At 35.1% G+C, this 23,340-nt stretch overlaps 1 protein-coding gene across 11 annotated transcripts in view; it reads right to left on the bottom strand.

The window, feature by feature from the left end:
• LOC149775957 (uncharacterized) overlaps positions 1-23,340 on the bottom strand; it is a 185,836-nt gene that overhangs the window by 124,369 nt on the left and 38,127 nt on the right. For 2 of the 11 annotated variants that reach the window (XM_089940784.1, XM_089940783.1), the window contains exon 1: positions 16,671-16,893. The exons of 4 other annotated variants lie outside the window; for them this stretch is intronic. In XM_089940784.1, the coding sequence (XP_089796910.1) occupies positions 16,671-16,693 (23 nt within the window). In that variant the 5' untranslated portion in view covers positions 16,694-16,893. Of the gene's footprint in view, positions 1-7,050; positions 7,172-13,814; positions 13,959-16,670; positions 16,894-23,340 lie in introns of those variants that run through there. 5 more of the 11 variants (XM_089940785.1, XM_089940786.1, XM_089940791.1 and 2 more) reach the window with 3 other exon arrangements.

The following is a 23,340-nucleotide window of genomic DNA, read 5'->3' on the forward strand; positions in this document are numbered from 1 at the left end:
AAATGTGTTTCCTACTCGAATTTCAGACAAAAACGACAATAACCTTCAGGGGTTAATGTGTTAACAAGTGTCCCAAATTGATGACTTAATATTCTGTGTGTTCTGTTATGAAGTCTTGATAAACATAAAAAACTAAAATGTATGACTTAAAAAAATTAAGCTTTCTTGCTTATGTTGTTGACATCGCCATCTCATTCTTACTGGATGCCTGAATTATGCCCTGGGATTAGAATAATTTGATGCATAGACGAAGACATCAACCTACAGCAATGATAGAAATAAAGTCAATAATAGAAATAATGACATTTAAAATATTTTGAATTATCTGTCACAGAGGAGAATTAGTTATAGTTGTTTAAAGATTTAACAACACATCACGTCAAGGCAATATGGTTTAATATTATGGAGATGAAACTTAAGGATCTTAGTTATACAATATTACCTACAGGACATTATACATTTATTGCTTAGTGGGAGATAATTTAAGACTTGTTTAACCAATATCAGTCATGTTCTTTGCCCCAAGGAATACAACTTGTTGCAGATGAACAAATCTCCAGATCTCAGCAAAAAAAACAAAGGTAATAAATAGTTTATTATAAGGAAAACCTGATTGTATAAGGGAGACATGATTACACAAGTCACTATCAAGTGGCAGCGGCATGATCACTTGAGGGAGACACAATGTTTGGTTCTATGACATTACTGACACTATTCCTTTTATAAGGTATAATAATTTTTACATACGGGGCATTATCCTACCCATTAATTATAAAGAACTAAAGATCTGAGAGCTTTATATATCTTTTTGTTATTAAAATGAACTATTCTATTGCTCTTCTTAGATTGTCTGTACCTGCAGATATCAAAATGAAGATCTGAGTGAACAGAGATGAACAAAGAACTTTGGCTTTAATGTCTGTTCAGTTGCTGTTTCATGTAATCAATCTTTATAAGGAAAAACATTTCCAGGAACTGTAGAAGTCATTCCAAAGTTTAGATTTGATTCTTATCTTTGATTCTCTAACCTATCTGATGTTGCTGATGTTCTTGTGATTCTTTAATTGCAGTAAAGTAATATTTCAGCATGTTTTATTCTATTTTAAAATGCCATTTCCTGTAAAATGTAATACTTTTTAACAATAAGTAACCAAACATGAAGATTTTTCATATCACAGTGTATTGTTTTAAGGATAAATCTCCTCTGAATCATAGGTAGCATTTTTTTAAATGCAAATTTTCAGTATGATTTTTTTTACAGTTCTTAATAATTTTAGGGAGCCATGGTAGCTGAGGTGGTAGAGTGTTAAACTTGTAATCCAAGTTTGACAGGTTTGATACCTGCCCAAGCCAGCTCATGATGGCTGCCTTACTGTATCGCTGTGAAAGGCACTTAGCTACCATAAACCTCAACAATAATATATCCATTAATGTGTTTGAAGTACCAACCAAAATCAGCAAATGATGTTCACTAAACATTCCTCTTTAACACCGCTTTTCATGACAAATAAAATTATTTCAATTATTATACAGGATTCCTTTATTAATGATTTCAGTCATTTGAATGTCTTATGAAATGAGTCTTCCACATGGGACTAACATATTACTGAAACCATGTGATAGAATATTCCCTCATAATAATGATGTCCATGACTCTCAGATATAGAGTATATTGACTTATAGTGAGACCATCTTATAATGAAGTTAATGATGCAGTACTCTCCCATTATAATGATGTCCACCAGAGTCAAGGAGGATAATGACTTGTAGTGAGACTGCCTTATAATTAAGTACATGATGCAGTACTCCCCCATTATAATGTTGTCCATGGGAGTCACAGAGGATACTGGCTTGTAGTAAGACTAACTTTAATGAAGTACCAGTACATGATGCAGTACTCCCCCATTATAATGTTGTCCATGATAGTCAAAGGGAATACTGACATATAGTGAGAATGCCTTATAATTAAGTACATGATGCAGTACTCCCCCATTATAATGTTGTCAATGATAGTCAAAGGGAATACAAAAATCTAGTGAGAATGTCTTTTAATTAAGTACATGATGCAGTACTCCCCCATTATAATGTTGTCCATGGGAGTCACAGAGGATACTGACTTATAAGACTAACTTTAATGAAGTACCGGTACATGATGCAGTACTCCCCCATTATAATGTCGTCCATGGCAGTCATACAGGATAGTGACCTGCAGTGAGACTGCCTTTTAATGAAGTACATGATGCAGTACTCCCCCATTATAATGATATCCATGACAGTCATAGAGGATACTGCCTTATAATGTCACTGTCTTATAATGAAGTACATGATGCAGTACTCCACCATTATAATGATATCCATGACAGTCATAGAGGATACTGCCTTATAATGTCACTGTCTTATAATGAAGTACATGATGCAGTACTCCCCCATTATAATGATATCCATGAGAGTTATTGAGGATACTGCCTTATAATGTCACTGTCTTATAACGAAGTACATGATGCAGTACTCCCCCATTATAATGATATCCATGACAGTCATAGAGGATACTGCCTTATAATGTCACTGTCTTATAATGAAGTACATGATGCAGTACTCCACCATTATAATGATATCCATGAGAGTCATAGAGGATACTGCCTTATAATGTCACTGTCTTATAATGCAGTACATGATACATATACCATCTAAAACTGCCTACAAGTCAGATCAATGTTTTCCATGGAAATGTAAAATTGGGAGTCCTATGGGCTCTTATCTTTGGTCAGTTGGGGATGGGGATCAAAAGCACAATTTTACGGGAAGAAGGAAGAAAATATTAATTTGTTAAGTACTGTATATCTGAATTTCAAAGAAATAAACTAAAAACTCTGTGCATAAATATTTGTGTTTGTGTTGGGGGGGGGGTCATCCTAATTAGATTAACCTCATAAGACCTGAACTACTGGACAGCTAAATCAGCAAGTTTATTTTCTGCTTTTGTCATGTGACCAAAAGCTCAAGTTACAACCAGAAAATCCATTTCATGATGGGGAGGTGGAACATGCCTCAATATCAAAAGTCTTTTAAGCCTGTCAGGGTTTTGGCCCATTTCTAAGTTTTCTTTTAGGGGAGCATTTTGTTGAAAAACAATATCCCCTTTCATAAGGTTCATTGGATACAGGATGACAACAGCAACTAAATCCAACTTAAAAAGATCTGGATACACATATGTGTCCTCATCAATCAAAAGTTCAATAAATCCTTCAAAGCCTATAACATTTATGTATGAGACAGCTTGAAAACATGCCATCTGTATCTATTGATATTAAGCATATAGGTATACACACAAATTATCCAGGCATGATAATTTAGGTCAGCAGGGTAATCAGTTCCAGAATAACTTCTGTAATTCAAAACACAACTGAATAATTTAATAATACCAACCTGATTTTGGCGAAACATATTTCTTAAATTGCCCAAGATACTGTCCAGGTTCCCGGTTCTAAAAAAACAAAAAGCTTCTCAGGTTCTGGTTACCTGGAATCTGCATACCTTTGTAATTACTCTTCCAGCCATTTCCAAGTAAATTACCATTAGTATTCCTTGATATTTCATGAGTAACCACAGTTTCATCAACATCATGTCTGATAGATGACTCATGTACCTTGTGTTTTTGAAATGTTAAACTTCAAATCCCAATAACTGTCAGAATATTAATGACAAGAACTGTTACTAGCAAAAAAAGTGAGGAAGCAACAAATTCTCACATGTCTGGGTCTTAACCAGTTTTGTCCTATCATGTACAAATTACAGGATATATTTAAAAATTATTTTGACAGCACTTTCGGATGAAAGTCGTTTTATTGATGTATCCACTGGTACTTGTATAATTCCATGTAATAACAGTTGCAATTCTCTGAGTTTTCACAATGAAGCAGAGAATCAGAATAAAATCAATTGAAATTTTGAATGTGTTGCCTATAATCCTCTGCATACTTGATACTTTTATTGGCTTGGGATGCTGCTTCAGAAATAATGGACCCACTTAGGAACAAATGCCTTGCTTGGATGCAAGGAGACTACAACTAAGGCTTTGCAGACAAATTATCAGATGAAAAATACATCAGCTTGCTCTGTGCCATTGTGACTGTATCACAGGTGACCTTGACTGGTACAAGTATTTAAAACTTAGGAAGCACTTCCCCAAATTTTATACTCTATTGTTCAAAACAGAATCTTGTACCAGTCACTGTATACTTTAGTTGTCAAAATGAACAGTTCTTCACAAATAGGATATTTCAAGTTTCTAATATATCACGTTTTAGGAACATACTAAATACAATGTAAAACTTTGGCTGCAAACATTGACTCTTGTGTCCATTTGGAGGCAAAGGATTTTAATTCTGGGTTCATTGGCTTATTTTATATGTGAATGATTCAAGATTTCTGCATCAGGTAAAACTCTCTGTCAGATCCAATCAAAAATTGCACAGACCCAGACCAGCTGTCACATAATGCACTGGCAGATCCAAATCTATACAGTTTCTTAGTACTAACTGGTCAAACAAACATGGAACCTGATCTGCCAGAGCATTATGCTATGGCAAATAAGGGTCTATGTTGTCTGCATTGGTTTGCAATATATGCAGTCTATGAGGTCAACTACAGAATACTGAAATAGGATCCATAACAACAAAATATTATAACAAGAAATGTTAAAACAAGAACCATGTTATAACAAGTTTCTTGCTGTGAGGGAGTGATGAAATTTTTCAAATAATATCTACACTTGTTACAATAATTTTAATAAATTTATTGTGAGTAAAATTCATTTAAAATTGTGCTCACAGTGCACACTGATCTCAAATTTTATAAACAAAAATTACTGACATGCCATGGGGGGGGGTATTTTTTTCAGGGTTGTGGTATAAAATACACAAATTATTTTCTTGTCTCCAGCCTTAGAACTTTTTGTTTCATGTCTGAATGATTATCTCATAAGCAATCAAAACACTTTGTATAATGTGCCAATAGATCTGGGTCTACACAGTTTGTTAGTAGTAATCGAGACAACAAACAATGCAGACCACTAATTTACAGCAGATTAGGGCCAGTGTAGTTTGCAGTTGGACTCGACTTATGAGTGAGTACATACAGTACTCAGTTATGTTTAGAGAAAAATATAAAAATAATTAAGTTTTATCCCATACATACTTACCTTTACACTTTACCATAAAACTTTCACTTTTCCCTGTATTCAGAGTCATCTTTGTCGTGTTCAAAACATATCCAATTTTGTCATTTAAATTGGACTTTATTTTTTCACTCCTTAGCATACTCTGTGACGTTAATGCTTAAAACAGACACACTGGTAAAAATAAAACTGCATTAATTTTCTCAGAATTTACTTTCAATGTTGACCAGTTAGTATTTAAAACACAAACAGCTATAAAAAGAAAGGTCAATCTTGTTCGTATAATCCTTCAAATTTCAATTGACTTAAATAAATATCTACATTTCACAGTGTGTCCATGAATACTAATAGATGGGACAATATGACCTTACGACATGGGTCCTTTCTGGGCAAATCAATACATGTACCTGTATCAGCTTGATATCTGGCCTTATTACACCATTCTCTCATTATAATGTTGTCCATGAGTGCAACTGAGTATACTGCATAATAAAGAAACCATCTTATAATGGAGCATATGATAGAATTTAACTATTATTGAATGAAATGGAATTCACCATAAAAGTGGTTGGTGACCAATTTTATGATGTCAACAACTGGGATAACGGCTTAGTTAGTGCTTTCATAATTGACCAGGTTGACATCACATGACTGCTTCAGATGAAAGCAAAAGATGTAACTGTGACCAGATTTGACCTGAGCTGAATAATTTAAAAACTGACAACTAGATTTTATTAGGACTGTTCATGCAGCTGCCGTATACCTACTGTATTAAATACTATTTGCACAGGCTGGCCATATTCACCTTAAAACAGGAACCAAAGAGCCTTTATAGTGAGTGAGCTCTGCATGTAAGTCACCCAGACAGTCCATTTTATGGTGGGTACCCAGTCTATACACACAGAACACAAATTTTGAACATCTCATTAAAAAAAATTGGTTACAGTAAATATCACTATTTTTCAAAAAAAATGGATTTCATATTAAAAGATGGATTTTAGCATTAGAAAAAAGTTTGATCCATACAATTTCATGTTCAAAAATGAATAATCATTTGAAACTTAAGTACCATTATCAAGATGTTTTCTTTCAGTCACAGTGTCTTTGACATTTGTACCCCCAAGATGAACAGGCTTCTTTCTCACCCGAAGTTCAAGCCATCTACAAAGCTTGGTCAAGGTCTGTCATGTAAAACTAATGTTATTGCACAGAAACCATCTTTTGTCATCTACAGCGACCCTGACCTTGAAATCTGACCTTGACATTTGACCTTTAGACCCCAAAATCAATGGGCTTCTTCCTTAATTATTACCAAGTAGAAGCCAACCAGAAAACTGAGCCCAGGTATGTAAAGTAGAACTTACGTTAATGTACTAAAACCATTTTTCTGCTTTCACTCACTGTGATCTTGACCTTTGACCCCCTGACCCCAACATAAAATCAGTTCTTCCTTACCAAGTGCAAACCACCCACAAAGTTTAGTAACTATTGATGGTGGAGAACTGAAATTATTTTGCAGAAGCAATTTTTTGTTCTCTAACTGTCAACTTGATCTTCCGTCTTTTGGCTCCAAACTCAATAAGGCTCTTCCTTACCCCAAGTGCAAGCCATGTGCTGAGTTTGGTAGATGATTAACATCTTGAGTTGTTCTGCAGAAACCAAATTGGTAACAGACAGATGGACACATTAGTTTTTTAAAGTTAGTTTTGACACCCATCATGGTTAACAGTGAAGTCAACACTGTTCATGCACCCACACCTGAGACAGTTGTCAAGACTATTTTGTAAAACTTGTTAGAACTTGTACAAATAAATTTTGATCAAAATTTAAAAATACAAACTCTGATTCGGTTCATAATAATGGAGACACCTTACCTGTATTATTAAGTTATACCATATAGACATAAAAAAATAAAAATGACAGAATCCCTGAAAGAGTCACAGACACTGTTTTTGCAGGAGAGACTGCACATATATTTGATCAGCACTTGGATGAAGGACTATGGACTATGGAACATGAAGCATGCTGGTTGCATGACTCTAGGGTAAACTTTTTATCATTCAACCCACTCAAAATCCATCAGCAATCCCAGCGCTCAAATTCCAGTTTAAACCAATGACATTTTCCAACACCCCACCTAGAACAACAAGCTTGTCAAGTTACATAAATTTACATCTCTGCATGGTGTCGGTGTTAAATATCTAATCAAGTGGCTTGTATGGTAGGTATTTTTCATACATTTTTATAAGTGTTCCCAGAAAACTGTCCAACCTACTAACCTGACAAAAGGATGGATCCGTAATTTTAAAATCAAGATTTTATCTTGAGAAGGGTGTGGTCTGTTCTGCATAACTCAGCCAACTTTATCTTATCCCTTTCAAAATGAGAAATGTACTATTCTGATAAACTTTCTTTACCAAGTCAAAATATATACATACCATGTAACCAACCTACATGCCTCAGTTTTGTTTTACTAAGTGACAGGGTATTACTTGCAAGATAAATCTTCAAGGCCAGGGTATCAGGTATGTTCATGGCCTGGGTATCAGGTATGTTCATGGCCTGGGTATCAGGTATGTTCATGGCCATCAAAACAGATCCTTTGCATACCCAATATCCTTTGCCATGAACTGTTTTGAAGGACACCTAGTTAGATTTTTTTTAGTCAACATGTTATTTACTGGAAATAAACATTAAAAATTTAAGTGGCATACACAAATCTACTAAAATTAATCTCAACTGACCATCCAGGCAATTCCCTCCTTTGTTATCACTTTAAACAATACGTAAATTTTGTTTTCTTCTTAAATAATCCATCTTAAAAATTAAGTTCAGTGCAAGAGTTCAAAAAGCTTTAGTCACATTTTCTTCAGACCTCTAGTCTATGATCATGTTTTGAATGAAGCATTCATTTAAAGGCAATACAGATCTGGAGATTAGGTAGGAGGTGTGATTTTAAAAAGAAAACCATTAATAAAGACCTTCTTTTACCATCACTACTGACCATAAACTGACCTGTGGTGAATTACTGAGGGTGGTCAAGGATCATCATCATAAAGTATGGTCAATTGTCTACAACTTACTTACAAAATACTTCTATACTGACCATAAAGTATGGTCAAATGTATACAACTTACTTATAAAATACTTCTATAGTGACCATAAAGTATGGTCTAATGTCTACAACTTACTTATAAAATACTTCTACACTGACCATAAAGTATGGTCAGATGTCTACAACTTACTTATAAAATACTTCTATACTGTGTCATTTCCTGCTAACTTGAAGGGCAGGGCAGGGGAACACATGCTAACCAAACTGACTTTTATTTATGCAATGGCATACTCCACTGACTTTGTAAAGAACAGAAACATAAAATCATTGCAACAAAAACATTGTATTTTGTAACTATCTATATTAGAAGCATGCCTCAAACTCTGTCATGAGATGAAACATAAATAAGGAAAAGCAACATTACAATCTTAATGCCTCCTTGTACCAATGACCCCAATTAGTCAAAGTTGGTACTAGAAATTTCCCTTTCTCTGCGCATAAATCCATGCAAAAAATAAAAGATCATCATTATAGCTGACTTTAGACTAGGCATGGCCATATTCCTCCTGGGCATGGGCCAAACAAGCAATTTTCAAGCCAAACCCTCTGATGTAAATTAACAGATAAAACCAGATCTGAGCCCAATCCCTCCTGTGGGCTGTATTTATGCCCACCCCTACTTTTACACTGAATCAAATGCCTCCATAAACAACTGAATAAAGTGCAATCAGTGCCAAAGAAGCTTAAGATGACCAATTTCATTGGCTGACATCAACGTCTCACTGATTTTGATTAACTTGGGCACAAATCAAGAGCACACAATGATTATTGTTAGAAAATATAAGATGAAATCTTGCATAAACACTGTGCTGCATGTATTTCCAAAGCATCATACACTGAGGAAAAAAATGTATTCAAATGTCAAAAACAAGTTCTAATGTGGATTGGTTGTTTGAGCATTCAGAATTCAAATCCCTGTACGAAATTGGTTGATAATGCTCACAAGTGCCTGCGATATGTATTTATTAATTTGTTTAAACAAATATTCACTTTTCCAGAACTATATACTCTGAGTCAGTCACTTCTGAGCAAGTCATGGAAAAGTCAGACTACAACACATTGTTGTCAAAAATTTCCTTGTTCACCAAAATAAGTGTCCAAAGTTTAGGACATTGGTTATTTTAGAGGAAAAGGAAGTGGTCAAACGCTATGAAATAGCCTGAGTCTCCAAATGATTCAAGGAACATAATGCAGGAAAAGAGAATATTTATTGCAGAAATGAATACATCCACAATCTAAGAGCCAGTGATAATGATACGTGTTTAAATTTCTTGAGTAAATAAGAAACTGGAAAAGATATTTGTGACTCATGTTTGTTTCTAAGTGACCCTAGTTTCTGATATTAGTGGGCCCCACTTTATTCAATTCAGAAACTAAAAAGAAGATATTCACCATATTGCATCATTTAAGCAGAAAAATGGTTTAGATACGAATGGCATATATTTATTAATTTGTATTTGTTGTTGTGGGTTTAACGCCATTTTTTTAGTACAGGATAGGTTATTCATGGTGACCTGTATACCTAGTGGAGGAAGAACCCGTGAAAGCCTTTGAAAGAACCACCAACCTGGCAGAAGCTAATGGCAAGCCTTTTCACCTACCCACATCTAGGCTGAGCCCAAGACTTGAACCCACGCCAACAGTGGTGAGATGTCAGTAATCGGTAAAGGCAAGTGCCTTTGACTACTCTGCCACTTGAGGGCCCCAACTTGTATTTATTCTTCTGTCTTCTAGTGGGTGTGTTCAAACCTATTCATTTGAAGAAATTTCTGATAATGAAAGAATGAAAATAAAACAGGTCCACCGAAACCATAAACTTCAGAAGACCAATAAACATTCCAAACATCTACAATTACACAATCTTGAATATACATTTTTTATTTTTAAAGTTTTTAAAAAAATGCATTGGTTGCGATATTCAATATCCTTGAATAATGTGATTCATCAAACAATGAATATCTCCAAGTCAATTCCCAAAAATGTACTTGTCACGCGGACATCCTGAAATTACCCAAAAAATTGAATGATGCTAACATGTCTGCACCAGTCATCACATAAAACCAGTTATCACAGGATTTTTATTCACATGTAAGTACATGCAGAATTTTTGTTAACTTCAGAGATAAAATATCCTCACATTTAGTTTCAACTATTTCATTTGCTAGTTTGGGCCCCGAGTGGCCAAGTGGTCTAAAGCGCTCACCGTTCTGGATCGGTGCCATTTCATCTATGTCTGCATGGGTTCGAGTCTCAGGTTCCGCTAATGTGGGTACGTGAGAAAGCTTACCAGTAGCTTCTTGTGGGTCAGTGGTTCTTCCTGGGTTCTTCCTCCATCAGTTACACTGGCCGCCATGTATAGCCTATCTCCTGCTAAAAATGGTGTTAAATCCTATAACAATAATAACAACAATCATTTGCTAGTTTAAAACTCCTGTAGAGTCAAGAATCACCAAGTATATTGAGCCACTGGTGTCAGCCCTCCAGCAAGCATGTGAGGGACTAGGCTTTTTGGTATTACCTGTATATGTATTTCACAGGATTGCAGTTTGCAGTTGGACTTGTCTTATAAGCAAGTATATACAGTATATGCCTTGTAATTGAGGTTTGTTCATATGAATGAAAAGGCACTTGAAAATGTGCAAGCAGATAAGATAGACCTCTAATCGCAATGTTTGCATTACCATACAACTATAGTGTAGAGTACTTGTCTGCCTGTTGAGTGCAGTGATCACAAGATTTGTCAACCCACATGTGTAAGATTGCATTGAAAAACAGGCAGAAGATAATAATGCTGGATCACTTGATCAATAACGTATATTTCAAGCAGTGCATATGAAAATGATGATGCACGAGTCAGAAAATGAAACTGCTGATTAAAATTGTAGTTTCAAATATAAGTAATGTAACCTGTATCCCTGAATTCTCTTATATGCAGTAGATCTCTAAGAAAAGTTAGACATACAGTGTACCAGTCTAAGAGAAATCAGCCATACAGATTACCTGTAGATCAGTGCTGTCTGACCCACGGCCCACGGGCCGCATGTGGCCCACTGGCTGATTTTAAATGGCCCACCAGAGCTCGAGCAGTTATATAGTCATTGCTTTTCAGTTTTCTGCTGAGGCCCTAGGCTTCAAGAAAAACATTTTTCAGTGGCCCATGGTGTCAAAAAGGTTGGACAGTACTGCTGTAGATGCTGAGATTGCCACAGGAGCACAGATTACTGGAAACAATTACACAGGTACACAGGTTCCACTACCATGAATAATGCAGGAACTGTTTAATAAAATATTGTTTTATAAACATGATACAGTAAAACCTGTCTTGAAAGACCACTGCTATGTGAGACCACCTTTATTGAGAGACCACAATGTTTTGGCAGAAGGGGTAGTCTTTCAAGGCAGGTATCTACTGCAGTCGGTTCAAACAAAGTTGAATAAAGTCTAACAGACTAAATATCAAATGTCATAATGAACTCCAACTACCCAAATCATCCCATTTATGTGCTTGTCCCATTACATACTATATTCAGTAATGAATAATTTTCTAGAATTTAATTACACATACCTCTGAATGTCGATCATTAAAAATTTTAGAACAACAATTAATTGTGCAATTAAAGACTCCTTATTGCAGTAAGATATAATAAATAATAAAAGACACAGAGTAATATGCTGAAATCGTTGTTGTTGTTGTGGGGTTTAACACTTTTCAGCACATGATAGGCTATGCATGGCGGCCAGTATAAATGGTGGAGGAAGAACCCGGGAAAATCCCGGGAAGAACCACCAACCCATGAGAAACTGTGACTGGCAAGCTTTCTCACATACCCACATTGGCTGAATCCTAGACTCAAACCCATGCAGACGGAGGTGAGATGGCAATGATCCATAACGGAGAGTGCTTTAGACCACTCGGGCACTCGGGGCCCCTGCTTAAATCATGAGAATATGTTAATTAAATTCTCCTTCTTAACATGAAATGAATGATAACTGCAACACTTTTGTGCAGAAAATCGTAAATTATATTTGGCATTATGTTCTTTACAATTTTGCCCCCAAACTAATCACATCAATGTAACTGTGGTTGTGATCAGTCACATGACCAATGTCATCTCATGGGATCACGAGACACTTATGGGGGAAGTGAAATTAAATTCTCCTTCTTGAAACAAATTACTGAATAACCAAGAGAATTATCAAAGATATTGTGTTTCCTAACATTTTGTAGCAAACAATAATGCATACTCATCTCTCAAAATTTCTGATCTGCACTTGCCTAAGCTGAGAGGAAAATGGTATTTATTAATTCCTCTTTAGTAGTCTTTTAAAAGCTAATAGACCTATCAAAACCAGTACCTGGTCCATGACCAACTGATACTGATGAAACTAGATATCATTTTAATTTATAAAATAAAAAGGTTGAATTCTATTTTATAAAAGACTGAATTTCAATTAAGTTTGTGATCCTTCCAATAAACTTACTGTGTAAAATATCTGCAAGCTAATTTCAGGTGGGACAGAATAGCACGTTTTACTTATTTTGTCTTTACAAGAAATAAAATTTATTTTAAGGATTTGCTAGTTAGTTAAACAATTTAAGCAACGTTTTTTGTCGTTCATATTCAATTAATGTCAAAAAATCAATCATCAATCCTTAATTATTCACTACCAAAAAAAACCCCACCAATGCAGCATTGTCTGATGGACCAACCATGACAGGTAATTCAAATAATTCATATGGACCGAATCTGTAATGGAACGACTTTTGTTATAGGCTGACTCTGGAATGAACTGACCCTGACATTTAGAATCTGTAAATTAAACTATAGACTGATTCTGTAATGGGTAAACTTTATTAGGGGCTGACTCCAAATGGGCTGGGCATGTTATGTGCTGAGAGCTCCAGTCTCCATTCTTTCAATTAACTTTTGTAATGGGAAACTGTGCCAGGGAAATTCAGTGTTTAGATTACAGTTTTATTTAATTTTGTAGATTTGCTCAATAATCAACATGAAAAGGCAATGGGTGTAATAGTCACGTCTGTATGATTTTACCTAATGTATTACCAAGTAAAATTCCTTCTTTGTTTGAAAACAACGTTATGACTTGATCTGTTTTTATTGGGAAGGTTGCATGATTGTGGAAAGCATTCAGTTCTGGGGATAGGCTCTTTCAATTGTACAATCCTTTGCAAAACTTTATAAATCTACACACACACCCCTTCCATAAAACATATCTTACAAATCAACACTTCCCCACAAGACTTGCAAATAGCCATTGCTTTACATGGGCAAATTTATAGCGAAGAGTTTCTGAATGTCAAATTAAAGACTCACATGTGGCCTATCAGATTTTAATATCTGATTTTACACAAATTTTAGTTTATTGTCACCCACATGACTCTCAACAGAGTTGTAACATTAGAGCAAAAATGTAGAAAGAAAATTACATACATACATTAAAAAGGCATCCAGAGAAACACAAAAAATAAAAATAAAATATAAATAGCTGTTAAAAACTTACATTTTGACTATTCAACTACTCCACCATTTTCCCGTCGTCAATCATCAACTACCAGGAAATGGCATGTACATGTGTCAACAGGTATAAGACTTCCTCCCCTGTTTAGTAACTCCTATATTCTACATCCCATACCTGAGCAATAAATCTTTCATTTCCTCATCAGTTAAATCACAGATATATATATATATATCTGTGATTTAACTGATGGTTGTGATCAGTCACATGACCAATGTCATCTCATGGTATCACAAGACACTTTATGATGGGGGAAGTGAAATTAAATTCTCTTGCTTGAAACAAATTACTGAATAACCAGGAGAATTATCAAAGACATTGTGTTTCCTAACATTTTGTAGCAACAATAATGCACACTCATCTCTCAAAATTTCTGCACTTGCCTAAGCTAAGAGGAAAAAGAAAATTAAGTTTTAACCAGAGATGTGCTATATATATATATATATATATATATATATATATATATATATATATATATATATATATATATATATATATATATATATAACACATCTCTGGTTAAAACTTAACTACATGTACTAGCAAAAGGTATATGACTTATCCACAAAAACAAATGGGCGAGTTTGCTTAGGGATCTTTGGATTGAGGATTATCCAGCATAGATTTATCAGGGAGTTTAGGATGTAAAACATTTTTTTAGCTTTGGTTAAGTCCCAAATTAGACAAACTTTCGGTGGGGGTGGGGGGGAGAGGCTGGCAATCAACGTTATCCACCTCAACAACAGTTATTTATATTTAGCATATATACACACTTACAAGTTATGTTCAACTGCAAACACAGAACCTGATCTGGCATTGCATAATCCACTGGCAGCTCAGATTCTAAGTTATTTGTTTCACTGATCATGCCAGACAACTGGTATAGACCAAGATCTGCCAGCGTATCATGTAATGGCAGATATGGGTCTTTGCATTTTACGGTTGGACTCTACTTATGGGCAAGTAGATGTGGTCTGCATATCGTTTGGATTGTTCCTAATTTATTTCACATCTTAATACTGTTAAAGTTTTGACAAATATGGTCTTAATACTGTTGAAGTTCAGACAGATATGGTCTTAGTACTCTTAAAGTTCAGACAAATATGGTCTTAGTACTGTTGAAGTTCAGACAAATATGGTCTTAGTACTGTCGAAGTTCAGACAAATATGGTCTTAATACTGTTGAAGTTCAGACAGATATGGTCTATGTACTGTTAAAGTTTTGACAAATATGGTCTTAATACTGTTAAAGTTCAGACAAATGTGGTCTTAGTACTGTTAAAGTTCTGACAAATATGGTTCCACTTGAATAGTGTATCTTCCCAACGACTTCATACTGAAACTGGCTGATTGGCTAAACCACAAGTCAGTATTTTATCAGAAAGAACATGTGCTCTGTGCAACATTCGATCGAGTTTGTTTTGGAAATTCAGAAATTGTGCATCCTAGCACTAAACCTTGCCTTTTCTTAGAAGATACCCACCTGGTCCCCTTTCCTTGTTTAACGAGGAAAGGACTATTCTTTCTAGGCTTCCTCGGTGCCAAACTACTCCTCCTTCAGGAATTTTAAGACTAAAGAATTTCGACTAAAGTCATCACTTTAAATTCACATTACTTCTAAAGTGTATGCCTTAATTTACTCTGGCCAACTGTAAACAGCAGTTCCTAAATTGTTCCCAATATAATCATTTCTTTTGTCAGATCTCAGACAGCTTAGGGTGGATATCATTTTCCCTTTGAAAATGATAACTTGACATGGGTTCCTATCAAGCAGTTATGGTTGGTAGCTCAAATGTTTACTTTCTCAGGACAGCGTAGCAATGCCCTGGTCAAATCTCAATATGTCATAAATTCTAGCCTTTCAAGTTTTAACACTGCATGGGAGGGGGAGAAAAGAAGAAAGGTTGAAGAGATCATTCACAAAGACTTTTCTGTCTTAAATGATATACAATTTTAATGCTCAATGCATTCAACTTTACGGTTCAATACAATTCAAAATTCAACACTTTACACATATTAAAAAATTACTACACACATTCTTCTTCATTTTTTAAATACCTTATTCTTTTCTCTACATTATATACATAATGGCACATCAGCACAGTCTAAGCTATATGGTACCAAGTAAGTTTAGGTATCCCTAAAAAAGACATCCAAAAATCCCCAGATAAAGCTAAAAAAAGGATAAACTCCTTAAAATACAATGTCTATTTTTTTAATACAATCTGCATCCTTTTATGAGTCCAACACATTCTCATGGCACACATCCCAAAGCAAAAAGTTTGGCTGCATTAGTTGCCTTTTATGACATGTCAGATGGTGTATCAGACCTACATGGCCTACCCTGCAGAGAACATTATTAGAATTGTATCGATTATTAGAATTGAAACATTAAGCAAAAGTGTGTTTTTTTTTAAACTTGATAGTTTTGCTCTGTTTTATTGTATTCTCACCCAGTTTTGGTGACAGACTTTATAAATGAAGCTGGTTATTATAATTTCAAATATCTAAATCATGATTTTTGTATGGACAGCTTTGTTCTCAATTACTTTTTATATTTGCATAATACAGTATGTGCTCAAGGACAAATTGGTCTGGAGTGAAATAACTGCTTCGTCTTCAATAATGTAAAATAAATAAGAATAATCATTATTCATCAAGATCATCCTTTTATAAAAATGAGGGACCTTATAGCTAGGGATTGTTGTATTTATCAAGATAATCAACAACACACTTACCTGTCTCCTTTCACAGGTAATATTGTCCCATCAAATACCTCAGTGACCATAATCCATTCTACAATTAACACCTGTACTTTTTCCACCTGCAAATTGTTCTTACCTTTTCTTTGTCCATTTCAGCATAATTGTCCATTGAGAATGACACCCTTAATTAATTTACTGTGAAAATTATTCCACTTCTTTGCTGTACTTGAATACAAAATATCCCAGAAAAAGTGTTGTATATTCCTTATCTTACCGAATGTGACAAGACAGTCCACTCACTGATCAAAAGTGGGAATTTGCCCTACCAGACTAAGCATTTAGCTCCCAGTCTCATTGAGCTTTCCCTTACTACAATAACATCAGCCCACCTTGAGGCTCCATCAGGGGAAAACCACAATTATTTCATTAACCAGGTATTTTTGTTACTAGTAAAACCACTAGGAACAACACTTACATAAATGTATTCATTTACATTCTGTATTGCTTTGGGCAAGGCTTGAACATGTCACATGTATGACAAATGTCACGGAACATATGAGACAAAACAAGTATTTTAGCTGTCCATGTTTACAACTGTATTGAAATTTATAAATACAAAATCTCTTCACTGTATCAGTATTTGACATTACCTGTTAAAAACTAGGCTGTGACTAATTATTACAACAGTGCCTAATAATAATTACAAAGATCAATGACTTGCAAACAATTTCAGTTCCGACTTGGGGAATTTAGAGTCTTCAAAATACATGCAGTGTATAATCTACTCCATAGTACATTACAGATTTGCAATGTAAATCATACCTACTATTAAAATAGCCTCTGTTATCAATAAAGTTGGATTAGAAAGGCAAACAATACACCGATCCCTGATATACATGCTTCATATTTAATATAAATCGAAAGTGCAATATTATGACAGCTGTTCCAGGTACAGATTAAAAAATTTCCAATAATAAATTATACTGTTCACCATGACAAATTTTTATGGTGAAAAAAGAACCAGCAATATGTATACTGAAAATGAATACTCACCTCAACTCTTCTGCTTTCTATCAATACCAGGCCAAACCAACTCTAATGTCAATAAAGCATGAAATATAGGCTACAGAGACCCACATTTTAATAGTAGTGTTGTATTTACCCAGACACATTGACACATAAAGTTGTACTTCCTTACAGCCAACACTGCACATCTGAGGAACTGACATATACTCAGAATATACAAGAAGGCTAAAAGGGTATGAAAAAGTTCACAGCCAATATTGCATGTTGCATGGACTAAAAGACAGAGCTTAACTGAAGTCATGAAAAGATGTGAAGCTACAATCCAGATTCTTTACAGTTTGTTCTGGGGAGAGGGGAGGAGGGCACTGGGCAATACTCACATTATGGTACATGCATCATGGAGGTGCAGAACTATATTGGTGACTGAGATATGAAATATGGGTCACAGTGACTTAATTTAAGCTAAGTGATGCTGCACCAACCAAGCGGCATCCAACAAACAACTGGATAACACCACTGCAAAAACTACATGAGAAAATGACAAATACAAAACAACTTCATCAGTGTGTGCTGACCAACAGAAGGATGGATGGATTGGGGAAAAAAAAGTTATGTCCCTTCCACATACACTAAAGAGCATAAAAATAACTCAGAATTTTTATGTTTTTTTAATGGCTTCTAAGATGGCAGATAAGTAATTTAAATTCTTTGCCAATCTTTTGCAAACTAAAACAACACAACATCAAAATATTGTAATTTTTCCATAATCGGTGATATTGCTCCATTGGCTAAAGGGGTTAGAGTGTCCGTCTTAGATGTGGGAGGTCGCTGGTTCAAACCCGATCCGAGTCATACCAAAGACTCATAAAAATGGTACTTTAAGTGACTGCCTTGCTTGGCGCTCAGCATTAAGAAGTTAGTGTTTGGACTGGTCGGCCTGGTTTCAGGATAATGTGACTGGGTGGGACATGATTCAACATGTCTGTGGCATGATGCCCCATTGAGTCTTTATATTCATAAACGATAGCAATCACAAAATCAATGAAAACTGCTATCCCATAAATTCACAGTAAAACTGGAATTTTCTGAAGAAGAAAATTCTCATTTATTCTCCCTCCCTTTTGTAGCCTTAAGGAAATGCAGGTAAAAAGAAATGCCTTCTTTTTTATCATCACATCCTAATCCCCATGTAACTATCCAAGACAATACAAATTTCTTGGCTTTGAGTTGCGGAATGTAGTCTGTTGAAAGGGCTCTTTTATCACTGCAATTTATGTATTGTAATACCTAAACATAAATAAAACACAAAACCATTCAAGTACATGTAATCCATATATAGATAATTAGCCATTCGTCTACCAGGGAGTTTAGGCAGTCAAAGATTTTCCATCAATGCACATAATAATAGGTATATGCCATTGAAATATTCACCAGTAAGGATCATGGTAGACTCACCCCATCAAAATTATGACTTGATCAAGTTTTAATGGTAGTGTTCATTTTAGGTTGTGCCATTGACCCTTATTTTTAATCCTGGTGCAAGGAAACTGCCTCTATGACACCCACAGGACACACAAAAAATACCCCAGAACAAATAAATAAAAGATCATGATGGTTAATTTTTAACTGACCGAACTGAGTGCATCCCATTTATGCTTACTGTACAGAGTACACTCCTGTCACACAAAAACAAAATAATCAATTTCATTAACTGACAGAAATGTTTCAATGATTTTGATTAGCCTGGCCACAAATCAAGAATCCATGGTCCATTATCTGAGATGGGAAATCACTAAGATGAAATCTTTATTAAAACCCCTGCTGCATTATTTCCCAAGTGACCACTCCAGTGGCCTAGTGGTTAGAGCAACTGCCTCAGATGTGGGAGGTCACGGGATCAAACTCCGGCCAAGTCATACCAAAGACATAAAATGGTACTAAGAGCTAGGCACTCAGCATTAAGATGTTTGTGCTAGAACTGGTGTCATGATAATGTGACTGGGTAGGACATCATGTTACATGTCTGCAGCACATGCACCTAGGCTTATACATCATTATAAACTGTCACAATGCAGACATTGTAGCAATATGACTAAATAATTGTAGAAGCTGCATTAACACACACACACAAACACACACACACACACACATTTCCCATGCAGTGTACAGTGAGGAAAAGCATAGAAAAAAGTGTCCAAAATAAGCTATACTTCAAGAACAGGGCACAAGCATTCTCAAATTTAAACCCATCTGACGGTCATTGCCCATAAGGATTAAACTGGCAGATGCTCTGAGCATTATAGACACTAGTTTATGTTATGGTCAATGAAATTTTCAAGCTCTGCCCTTTTCATTTTGTTTTTGTCCAATATACCAATCAGCTGACATTTCTGGAACAAATATAAGCTGCTGAAGTCAAAGGTATTCACACTGTGATAATAAGTGTGGCTCTCACATTGTCATTGCCCCACTTTGCATGAGGATGCATTCATGTTATATACATTTTATACTTTGTGTGAAGATGTATTAATGTTGTATATATTTTATACTTTGCGTGAAGATGTATTCATGTTGTATACATTTCCTACTTTGCGTGAAGATGTATTCATGTTATATACATTTTATACTTTGCGTGAAGAAGTATTCATGTTACTGTATATACATTTTACACTCCTCATAACATGACAAAAAATGACTTGTTTTGACAAAAATCTTGCAGCCTGAACAGAAATTTGGCCTGGAAATTTCTGGAATTATATTTTGGTCATGTTGGAGATAAGTACTTAACTATACTAAAAGCACAGAAGAGTGGAATACCGGGTAGTACAATGTTGGAACAAGATAAAATGGAACAAGCACACATGTAATCATGAGGAAACAACAGAACAGAAAAATGCAGGCAGTTGTTATTCTGTTATTCTGGAATCTAATATTTGTTTTGATGTAATGGTGTTCGATAAATAATTATGTTGATGTAAATAAATTTTGCTGCATATTATTTGTATATGGATTTTTTTATAGATATTTCTTACTAGTGCATACAAGTACAGAAACCGTCAAAATATTTTAAGTTTCTTTTAGCTGAATACTATATATATCTCACCCAATTTAAATACAGTACTCTGTGTGTGTGTGTGTGTGTGTGTGTGTGATTTGGATTTTTAATGCAGCTTTAACAATTTTTCAGTCATATCGCTACGATGTCTGCAGTGTGGCAGTTTATAGTGATGTCTAGCACTGGGGCATCATGCCACAGACACGTAATATGATGTCCTACCCAGCCACATTATCCTGACACCAGCCTGACCAGTCCTAACACTAAACTCTTAATGCTGCAAGTCAAGCGAGGCAGCTGTAAGTACCATTTCTGTAAGTCTTTGGTATGACTCGGCCGGGGTTCGAACCCACAACCTCCCCTTTCTGAGGCAGACAATCTAATCACTAGGCCAACAGAGTGGTCAAATACAGCATTGCATATTCCTGTTACAAAATTGCACGACATGCCATATTTATTTGCTTATAAGACTAGTAAAACTGCAAACTACATATACCCTGATCTGCCACTGTATAATGCACTGACAGATCAGGGTCTACATTTTTTATTCAACTGATTACTCCTAACAAACTGCATAGACCCAGCTCTGCAGGCACATTATGCAACAAGAAACATGTGTCTATGTAGTTTGCAGTTTTTCAAGTACTCAGATTGTGATTTTCAAAAGTTTTACAAATTAAAGTTGTTGCATGAAAAGCTTCCAAAGTCATTGTGTTTTCTTATCTTTTTTATTACTCAATGCACAATATTATCTTCCTCTCCTACTCTCTCCTTCTCAATGTCTAAATTTATGTTTTGATCAATTACTTCAAGGATAATGCTAGAGTTAGGGATATTCATTGACGAAATGTGCCCCCCCCACCACCAATACCACTGCCTTCCTGTACATATTCAGTGTCACAAACCTTGCAAAGGTGAAAGTACACCTGTAATCAGTGGGTTGAGATCAGCTGTACTCTAGCTTTCAAAATCTGGAAGGTAGAGTGATTTTTAGGCTCTGCCTTCTAAATTATTTTAAAGTAAATGATATAAAGGGTCTCATCATCAAAGGTAAATTCTTTGGCCAATTATAAAAAAATTATAAAGGACGTTATTAATAATGCATGAAGAATGTTAAATTCCTGTTATGGAAGGCCTGTGGCATAGGAAACTAATAATGAAATGTGTTCATTTTCTTTTCTTGAATATACAATATGTCACGATATTTGTGATCTTAGTTAATGACTCCACATTCTGATCTCAGGACACTACTTTTGCCATTTCTGGAATTAATGTGGATAAAACATTTTAAAACCACAAGATGAAACTTTTTTGATGCAAATTATAAAGGTGAATTTTAACATTTTTTGCACCTACTTTTTCAAACTTTTTTCCCATAGAATTTTAGCACATAGAATGTTTATCAAATTGAGCCACTAAGTTTAAGTTTGTACATTAAAAGTATATGTATGTATTGATGGATGGATGCAAGCACACATAGGGTTTAACCATACGTCATCATAATACTGGATATATAAAGTCAATTAAAAATTCTAAATAATATAAAGACATATTTTTGGGGGTTATCATTCTTTTCATCGTTATTTTCCTTTAAGCTAGATGTTTAAGATGCAATTTTAAAGATTCATACACTCAGTAATTAATTACATTATACACTGTATATCAAATTAATTATTATCTGAAGTAATAGTCACCACTGTTATGTGTTCATTCATCTTGTATGGCAGGTGTCCTTTTATTATGAATATTTATGAACTATGGCCAATTTACGCTCTTCACATTTCACTACTCGCATTCTTGAAACATTTATCCTGAATCTGTACTACTTTATGTTCCGAGTCCATTTTTCATGCCTGCAGGACAATGCCTATTTGAAAACTGGCCTTGCCGGCTACTTTGGTAAAAAATGTTCTCCAAAGTGAAGATTTTTAACAGATACAATTATCAGCACCATCCCTGTAATGCTTTTGTTTAGATACAAGTTAACATTTTGGTTTTCTAGGGTTTTAAGGTCACAGGTGTCCTTTCTGTGCTTTGCTACAGCAATCAGTGCATGACTGTGCCTGTAAAATATGACATCCTGGCCTAGTATTTTTATTATGTGATTATCTTTTTATTAGAATGTAACTCTTCATGTCTCCATAGAGTGGTCCCTCACTAGAACACCCCTCATTATACAACTTCCTCTTTTAAAGCAGATTTATGGTCTGGGATCCTATTATTTATATTGATCAATTTTTTTTGCTTTGTTACTACTAATCTATAATACTGTCAGTCTGCTCATTTTCATTTTTATCAATTTTAATGCTTTGGCAAAAATGACATTTTCTTAAATTTAAAGCCTGGGGAATAGGTCATCTTGTTTCCATGGAAGAATCATTGTTCACTGGGTCTTTAAATTTCCCATTTGAAGAAAGAGTATTTTTGTTTCCAAAGAAGAATCGTTGTTCATTGGTCTTTAAATCTGAGGCTTGTACCAACCATGAAATCAATAAGGATTGGTACCCACTGAAACACAGCGAATGCACATTACTATTCAGTTAATGTATTGTAAGCTTTCTCACATGCCCCACACTAGAAGAGGCAGAGATTCAAACCCATGATGACAGAGTTGAGAAGGCAGTGATCAGTCAAGGTGAGTGCTTTTGACCACTCAGCCACACAAGACCCCTTTATACTTAATGATGCAGAGAACTATTGATACTATGATTCCACCAGTATATTT

This window comes from Sinohyriopsis cumingii, chromosome 18, assembly GCF_028554795.1.
Source record: "Sinohyriopsis cumingii isolate HCF-2022 chromosome 18, ASM2855479v2, whole genome shotgun sequence".
NCBI classification, from domain to species: domain Eukaryota; kingdom Metazoa; phylum Mollusca; class Bivalvia; order Unionida; family Unionidae; genus Sinohyriopsis; species Sinohyriopsis cumingii.